Source organism: Hipposideros armiger, unplaced genomic scaffold, assembly GCF_001890085.2.
Source record: "Hipposideros armiger isolate ML-2016 unplaced genomic scaffold, ASM189008v1 scaffold_119, whole genome shotgun sequence".
Classification (NCBI taxonomy): domain Eukaryota; kingdom Metazoa; phylum Chordata; class Mammalia; order Chiroptera; family Hipposideridae; genus Hipposideros; species Hipposideros armiger.
Window position 1 is genome coordinate 96062 of NW_017731469.1, and position 9393 is coordinate 105454.

General features: G+C 40.7%; 1 protein-coding gene across 2 annotated transcripts in view; it reads right to left on the reverse strand.

Annotated features, from left to right (window-relative positions):
• OGT (O-linked N-acetylglucosamine (GlcNAc) transferase) overlaps positions 1 to 9393 on the reverse strand; it is a 62415-nt gene that overhangs the window by 30444 nt on the left and 22578 nt on the right. For both annotated transcript variants that reach the window (XM_019648028.1, XM_019648027.1), the window contains exons 6-14: positions 6033 to 6112; positions 5269 to 5464; positions 4878 to 5018; positions 4200 to 4300; positions 3877 to 4030; positions 3693 to 3794; positions 3302 to 3481; positions 2440 to 2598; positions 2194 to 2283 (exon numbers count right to left, since the gene is read on the reverse strand). In XM_019648028.1, coding sequence (XP_019503573.1) covers positions 2194 to 2283; positions 2440 to 2598; positions 3302 to 3481; positions 3693 to 3794; positions 3877 to 4030; positions 4200 to 4300; positions 4878 to 5018; positions 5269 to 5464; positions 6033 to 6112 — 1203 coding nt within the window. The remainder of the gene's footprint in view (positions 1 to 2193; positions 2284 to 2439; positions 2599 to 3301; positions 3482 to 3692; positions 3795 to 3876; positions 4031 to 4199; positions 4301 to 4877; positions 5019 to 5268; positions 5465 to 6032; positions 6113 to 9393) is intronic.

Here is a 9393-nt window from a genome sequence, read left to right on the forward strand (position 1 = left end):
TGCAGCCTACACCGTCGCCGGCAATTCATGGTAGCCCAGTTCCAGGTTGAGCTGTTGTTCAGCATCTTAGCTGTGGAGGGCAGTGTCACTAGCCCTCATATGTGGGATCCGAACCGGGGCCCTCTGGCGTCCCAAACCAGTTCTTAACCATCGCGCCACTCGGCCGGCCCTATCTTTTCACTTTTGATGTCTAGTGTTAGTAATATGTATAACATTCATAGTGTTTTGCACCATATCAGACAATATCGATGTAGGTACTGACAGAAAGATGATTCATCTTGTAAACAGACAACATAAACTTAAGGTATCAATACAGTACTGTAAATGGAATTTCTTATGATTTTCTCTAGCTTCATTGTAAGAACACGGTATATAATACATATAACATATAAAATACATGTTAATCGACTTTCTGTTAGTAAGGCTTCCAGTCATCAGTAGGTTATTAGTAGTTAAGTTCTGTGGAGTCAAAATTTAGATGTGGATTTTCGGCTACACAGGGGTCGGTATCCCTAACCCCAGCACTGTTCAAGGGTCAACTGTACAGAAGGAGAGTTTAATTCTAGATTGAATGAGTAACAAGGCTTCACAGAGTGGTATCTGAAATGGGCCTTCAAAGACGGAAAGAAGTTTGAGGGAGCTGCACAGAAAATTATCTTGGTAGAGAACAGTATGAATAAAGAACCAGAGTAAAGTGTACGGTGGGTTTAAAAAATAGTGAGTAGTGGGCCGGCCGAGTGGCGCATTGGTTAAGAGCTGGCTTGCAACACCAGAGGGCCCTGGTTCGGATCCCAAAAATGAGGGCCAGTGACACTGCCCTCTACAGCTAAGATGCTGAACAACAGCTCGACCTGGAGCTGGGCTGCCGTGACGTAGGCTGCAGCCCCTGCTGCAGTGGGTTGCCATGGGCTACAGTGTGTAGCCAACAGCCAGCGTGAGCAGCCAGCAGCTGCCATCCAGAAGCCAGTGACTGATCTGCCTTGCCCGGGAAGAGCGCAATGATGGTGCCAACTTGCGCCAGTGAAATAACGTCCTTCACAACTAGACTGAAGAACAAAATGACAGCAACTTGTCTGTTCCCCTTCCCCCAATTCCCCAATAAAAAATCTTTAAAAAAAAGTGAGTAGATCACGTCCATTCTGTATACAGTATACATGAGAGTGACGGGTGGTTGAAAAGTATTGGCAAACAAGATTGAGGTCCAACTTAGAAAGGTTGTGAAGGCCATGCTGAAGAGTTTAGACCTCAGTCAATAAATAGTGAGGCCCTAAAGTTCTCAGAGGTGAAGGGCGATATGCTTTTTGGTCAGAGACTTCAACCCTACATCAAAAATGGCCGGGTAACGTGGAGTATAGTGTGGGAGTGGAGTCAAGGGATTTGTAATAGATATGTATGATATTGGGGGGAAATGGGGCGGCGGATTGGGGGAGGGGGTTGTCACTTCGAGGGGTAAAAAGTATACCTATTGCACTGTGTTGTACAGCTGAAACTAATTCTAAAAAATGTGTATTTCGTAATAAAAAATAATTTAATAAAAAAAATGGCCGGGTATACATCCAAAGCCACAGCTATATCGCATATTATTTATTAAATGACAAGTCTCACAATCCTTCTGTTAGGACTTCAGTGATTCATGTATTAATTACTAGATGTACTATTAGTCACCAAAGTGGTCAACGGAGTCTATAAAAAAACTCTAGTCTACACCCTCGGCAAATTAATTCCCTCACAAGGTTTCAATCTTTTAATTTATCATGAAACTTACACTCCTAGAAGAAATAGCAATACAGCCAACTATAGAAATAAAGATAACCAAAGGCCCATGAAAATAGGTCATTTAAAGAAGGTATATCTACTTTCTTTAAATGACCTATTTATTTAAGTCTTCTTCCAAGCTAGCATTTTTTTCAATTGATTCAGTTAGTATTAAGTATCTACTGTCACAAGTCCTGGCTAAATCCCCAGAAAAGTTTTATGTTCAAGCCCAAATATACCACATTTCTTTTTCATTTGCAACCTCAGCAAAATCCATGGAGATGATAAATGTAAATGATCAAGGAATTAAGATTAAAGCAATTGCCCATATGTGGTAGCTGAGGTTAAATATCTGTCATGAAAAACAAACTATACACCAATAGTTTTACGCACTATTTGCTGAAAATTAAAAGTTGGAAGTGTAAGAGTTTCACCTACCTGAGAAAGGTCAATGAAATGATTGGCTTCTGCCATCACCTTCACTCGGAAGTTTGTGCCATCATCTGGGCTCAGGGCATAACAGAATACCTGAAAGGCAGCCCACAGTATGTTTAGTAATCCTGGCTCAAATCTTTTCAAAAGATATGGGGCTGAACACCCAATGGTGACAATAAAGCCACCACTGTGGGTTTGTTTGGTGTGTCTTATAAACTAATAGTGACCCTAGGGAAATACTAGTCTTACCTCAAATTTATCAGGATTGTGCATGCCTGGGATAGACTGCATAAGGTGAGAAGTAGGATGATTCCCAAAGTCAGAACTCACATATCCTACACGCAGTCGACCATCGCTGAGCTTCAAGTCCTTTGGATGTTCATATGGTGGCTTATGAAGGACATTAATCTACCAATGGAATCCAATGCTTGTTAGTCAAGTTAGGTCTATACAAGAATTTTCATCTAGGAAAAATGACTAAAAACACAACACCAAACCTGTACCTCACACCTGTTAGGAATGGTTTTCCCAGAATACTTCATATAATTTATATAGCCAGTTTAATGCAACCTTAGCATTTTATATAATATGCTTCACAGTTTGACATGTTCCCTCAGAAATAGCCCGAGCAAATCTAAAACTTGTAGAAAGGAGGCAGTGTAGACAGAGCATGACGAACCCTGCATTTTAGAAAATTCTGTAGGGAAGCATTTAAAACAACAAACAAACAACAGAATACACCTAGCACTCTAATATATCCTGCTGACCAAATTCCCACCTTTGATCAAGTATGTAGTGCTCTGATTCTCAAAGGTGAGTGGTATAGAATACCAAACACTTTTATTAAACATTACGGTTTTCATATTAAAGGAAAACACCACCAGTCTATTGTTAGTATTTCAAGTCAGAATTCCACCTTACGGGATGGACTGGGCTCTCACTGAAACAGAACACAATGGAAGAAGGGGCTTCTGGGTGGCTGAGAAGTTTCATGTCTCATCTTCGATGGTATTCACACGTTATGATAACTCACTAAGCAATATATTTGACTCATGTGGTTTCTGTATGTACTTTACTTTTCAACAAAAAGATGAAAATAAAAGACTCATACCTTATCTAAGCAGAGGTTCCCATGCCTCTCAGCAATAGCCTTCCTGAAGCCATGAGAAAGAGGATACAGCATACTATGGTGAGGATGCACAGAGGGCAACCTATTCTTCTCTAACTGGTCAGCCACGATACTGACCAACTTCTTCATTCGCTCATCATAGTCTGTCCAATCACAGACAATCTAGAGGAGGCAAAAGAGAAGTTATCCAGAAAGCCCTAGTTCAGGATGTAACATTTTTATGTGTGGGTGGCCTAAAGTACTGTCAGTCAGATAACCTATTAAAAACACTTTCTCCTGTCTCCAGGCAGCCTTTGATTAATATGGTACATAACAATTCAAAAATGATTACAACACTAAAAGCCAGTTACTGGCCTATTATATTATTCTTTACCTGCAGGCAATGAGCCAAGTTACAATAAGCATCGGGGAAATCAGGTTTAAGTTTCAGAGCAGTGCGGTAAGAAGCTATTGCTTCTGGAATATTCCCTGAATCCTAGAAATAGAGTGGAATGGTTACAATTTTTCCTAACATTAAATATCAGGCAGTAAGATCGCATATTAGTCAACAGAAGTACCTTGTGAATGGAAGCCAGATTGCTGTGGGCATCTGCAAACGCAGGGTTAATCTGAATGGCACGAGTGTAACACTGCAAGGCCCCCTGAACATCCTGCATCTCCTTTAGAGTGTTCCCCATGTTAGAGTAGGCATCAGCAAAGGTTGGGCTGATTCTAAAGGAGAGGACACAGGTTGTGTTTACCCAGTACAGAAGCCTTAACTCCCTGCAATGGGAGTTTAGTCCCTTGTTACTTAGTATTTTTATTTCAGCATACGCCCAACGTGCAAATGCCCAACATTTAAAAACTTAAAGAAAAAGAATTAAGGCTGAGAGTGTCTCACCGAATAGCCTCCTTATAATGCATCAGCGCTTCCTGCAGTTTCCCCTGCTGTTGCAGTACGCTTGCTAAATTTGAATGGGCAGCAGCAAATTCTGGGAAGACCTAGAAAGAGTCCAGAAAACTGAGGTTTACAAAAGCTGCTAAAACAGCAGTGGTGCTCACTACAGCACCTCCACACCCCCACCCTTCTTTCCACCTTCTCCAAGTCTCCTCGTCCTGCAAAGCCTAGGAGCCCAAAGCAGGCCTCTTCCTTTACTTTTATTTCACACCCCTCTCCGTTTCAAAACAGGAAGTAGACCTCTCTTCATCTTAGCTTATGCTGGTGACTCCAGCATCTCTCTCTTGAGACCTCTAGCTTCTGAACTCCCGCCACACCTACCTACCACCATGACAGCCATCAGGCACTGAAATGATGTCCTTATTGACAACTTCTCTTAAACTGTAGCTTATAGTCCAATTTTTCTGCGCAGATCTTATCTACCCATAAAATAACCAACTGAAAGTAAGGATTTTCTTAAATGTCGCACAGGACCTCACTCATACCTTACGTACTCAATTACTGGTTTAATGAATGATTCAACCACTAATTTTACAAAAAGAAGCGGATGACATGGTGAACTTAACTGCCTTCCGCCTGCTATCACAGACAAAATACCCAGCCACACCACCCTCAACATACTTCTAATGCTTTGCGATACAAGCGGACTGCCTCTTCAATGTTCCCCTGTTCTCGTTTGATATTGGCGAGGTTATTCAGAGAATCCGCGTGGGTGGGACACAGTCGGAGAGCTGTATTGTAACAGTCTTCCGCTTCAGCAACCTAGAAAACAAAACAAACTATTCAAAACCTATACAGAGGAATCACAGGACCACCACTGATGTTATTCTAACTATTGCTTAGTTAAGCCTAATGGCTTGTAAGGTCCCAGAAAATCAGTATTTCTGCTTTTCTTCCTCTCAACCAAAACCCCAAAGGAAAACAATTTACCACCTCAATACTTAATACAACATGTAGCAAAACAGACTTTTTAAATCCAACCAGGTGACAAAGAAAAGACAAAAATCCTTACACTGCCCTTCTCTTTGAGAGCATTGGCTAGGTTGCAGTAAGCATCGGGGAAATGTGGCTGCAGTTCAATAGCTCGCCTGTAGGTGTCTATTGCCAGATCTATCAGGCCTTGCTCATAGTATACACAAGCCAGGTTGCCGTGCACCACTGCGTGATTGGGGCTCAAGCTCAGAGCACGAAGGTAAGCTGCCACAGCTCTGTAAATGAAACACACACACACACACACATAATGCAACTAACTTCCAATGGATGCTCTGCTACAATTAATTCATGCTACCCTATACCAAAGAGTATCAATTATAATTAGTTACCATTAATTCATGCTATTCTATACTTAACCTCAAGTGAAAATTGCACCTTTATAAAATACACTTTTACACCGAAAAGTTTTCTACTCCCACACGAGAAATAGGCTTGCTTTCCTTTGACACCAACAAAAAACGTTGAAAGTCAGGATTTACTTAGCTTTCTGAATCAGATCAAAGGAATAAGTTAGTCTAAAAGATAACCATTTCAACATTTTTACAAGAAAGAAAATTTCAACTGAACTCCTAATGAGAAGGATAACGGCTTTGTGCCAACAGTGAAATCAGGCAACAATACTTATAAATAAAAGGTAACACAGCAGACATGATCAGGGAAAAGCAACATACTAGAAAAGGGAAATGTTATTTCAATGGACCACTGTCATAATTTCAGTCTAAAGTCTCAAGTGTCAATACAACAAACACTACAGAAAATCTATCAAATAGAACATTCTCTCACCTGTCAAAAATCCGCGCCTCTTTCAAGACATTTCCTAAATTAATATAAGCGTCCAGAAAATTGGGATCAAGTGTGACAGCCTAAAAATGACAAGACAGTTACTTACAGCAAATTCGGGTTTCAGATTAACTTTCAAATTAATTTTTTTATTCCAAGATAAATTTAGACCTCCAGTTATATTTTCTAGTATAATTAAATCTTATTCCTTTCATTTTTAAAACCCAATTATTTTAGTACCTACTCATTATTCATTATCCACAAATCTCAATGTTATCAAAATAACTTCTCATGTAATATAAGAGCAAATCGTGTCCTGAAGGCAAACATTTTAAATTGGGTCTNCAAAACAACAGCAACTTGTCTGTTTCCCTTTCCCCAATTCCCCAGCACTGTTCCCATCCCCCCAATTCCCCAATAAAAAAATCTTTAAAAAAATTTAATTAAAAAAAAAAGAAAAAGAAAAAAATGAGAAAAAGTTATGTCATAAATGCATAAAATATATGTAGATACTAGTTTATGTCATCATTTACTACCATAAACATGTACAAATCTATTAAAAAGTTAAAACTGATCAAAACTTACACACAAACACAATTTACAGACCGTACATGAGTCCATTTGCAATTGAGAGAAATGTCAAGATGCAGTATTAAATCATTAACTGCATAAAATTAACTATAGTACACACTGCACTACTGCAATAATTTCATAGCCACCTCTTGTTGTGAGTGCCTCAAGCTCAACTATTGTGAGTGTCTGCTTACAACGCTGCACAACGCTAGTCATGTCTGCGTCAGCAGTTCATTTCTCCAGTGAATTGAGTGTCACAGTGAAAAGCGATCTCTTGTGGTTCTTGCATATTTTTCATCATGTTTAGTGCAATACCATAAACCCCAAATAATACCCTGGGACTGGGACCCATACAAAGTACCACCAGTGATGTTGGAAGTGCTCCCAAGAAGCAGATAAAAGTCATGACATTACAAGAAAAAGTTCAATTGCTTCGTATGTACCATAGATTTAGGTCTGCAGCTGTGGTTGCGGCCATCTCAAGATGAATGAATCCAGCATAAAGACCATGATAAAAAAAAAAGGAATTTGTGAAGCCATCACTGCAACTATGCCAGCAGGCTCAAAAACCTTGCACTTTTTGTGAAATACCTTTTTATCTCGTACTGAAAATGCAGCTTTTATGTGGGTGAAGTATTGCTATAAGAAAGGCATACATACAGACTAATATGATTCGAGAAAAAGTGAAGTCATCATGTGACAAAGCAAAACGAAGGCGAAGGATCTAAAGTTGGAGAATTTAACGCCAGCAAAGGATGGTTTGATAATTTTAGAAAGAGGTTTCACTTTAAAAAAATGTCAAGGTAATGGGAGAAGCAGCTACTGCCAACCAAGAGGCAGCAGACGAGTTCCCAGACACCATTCAGAAAAACACTAAGAAAGGGTATCTGCTTGAACAGGTTTCTGATACAGACGGTGCCCTATTCTGGGAAAATAAGCCACAAAAGACATTCCTTAGTAAGGAAGAAAAGCAAGCACAGGGTTTAAGGCAGGAAGGGGCAGGCTAACTCTACTGTTTTATGCAAACTGTCGGGTTTATGATGCGGACTGTTCTCATCTATAAGCTGCTCACCCGCGAGCCTTGAAGGGAAAAGATAACACCAGCGTCAGGCTTTTGATTTTACAAGAAGACCTGGACGACAAGAACTCTTTTCCTGGACTGGTCCCTGAGGTCAGGAAGTGCCTGGCCAGTAAGAGACTGCCTTTTAAGTTCTTTTGATATTAGACAGTGCCCCTGGCCACTCAGAAACACATGAGTTCAACAATGAAGGTGTCAACAAGGCCTACTTGCCCCAAACACAACGTCACTAACTCGGCCTCTGGCTCAGGGGGTCATGAGGACCTTTAGGGCTTATCACACATGGCCTCTATGGGAAGGACTGTCCACACCATGGAAGAGACCCCGGCAGAGAGAACATCATGGAAGTCTGGAAGGATCAGACCACTGAAGGTGCATCGTTGTTACAGAAAAAGCCGTGAAAGCCATCAAGCCCGAAACAACAGTAGTTCCTGCTGGAAAAAAACCGTGTCCAGATGCTGCATCACATCACAGGATTTACAACAGCCCATCGAGGAAACCATGGAAGAGATTGTGGATCTGGCAAAAAAGGTGGGGGGTGAAGAGTCTCAAGATATGGATCTTGGAGAAATTCAAGAGCTAACAGCCACACCAGAGGAATTAACAGAAGGCGACTTGGTGGAGATGAGCACGTCCAAGCCAGGACCAGGCGATGAGAAGATGACGGAGAAACAGCAGTGCCAGAGAGCAACTGACATTAGGCAGTTGGCAGGAGGGAGCCGATCACTCCGGGCTGCCTCTGACTTCTTTTACGACACGGGCCCTTCTGACACGGGCACTGAAACTACAGCAAACGGTGGAAGAAGGACTGCACAGAAACATTTTTAGAGAAATGAAACAGCAAAATGTATTTCCGTCAAGTCACACTGAGGGTCCCTGCCTCTGCTGCCTCTCCTTCCACCTCCCTCATCTCTGTCCCCAGACAGCAAGACCAGCCCTTCCTCTTCCTTCGCCAACTCAATGTGAAGACCATGAGGATGAAGACCTTATGATGATCCACTTCCTCTTAATAGTAAATCATTACCGTGTGGTACAGTTAATAAATTTATCTGTTGTGTACATGTCTTTTCATGTGAAAATCTAAGAACTGGATGAGACGTCTTTGTGTCACCATCATCATTGCCTTAGTATTCATCAATGTAGAACAACGTGTGCAAGACTTGAATGGAAGTGGAGAGCCCATCCTTATGTAGGCACAAGGTGAGCGCTATTTAATATATTAACGCGTCAGTGTCCTTACTGTTTTATAACTTTGCTTTCAAATAATTACATTACCGTACACTATGCCTCTCGTAATTGGAGAAACTGAGTATCAGTCTATCATCACAGGTAATTGGTATTTTAAAATAATGCAATGTTTCCAATAGTGTATTATGAACATGACTATAATACTGTATGTCGTTAAGTATTTTATAAGGATTCATTGATTAGTGTACAGGCTAGGCTACTGTGAACCAATCATATCAATGACACTAGGCTGCCATAAAGCAATCACATTGCTGCTTCTTTATTATCAATGCATGAATCGTTATACCTGTAAATAAATATTAACTTTTTTCACATTATCTTTTCATTTTTTTTAAAAAGAATTTTATTGGGGAATTGGGGGGATCAGAACAGCGCTGGGGAATTGGGGAAAGGGGAACAGACAAGTTGCTGTCCTTTTGTTCTTCAGTCTAGTTGTGGAGGACATTGCTTCACTGGCCCAAGTTG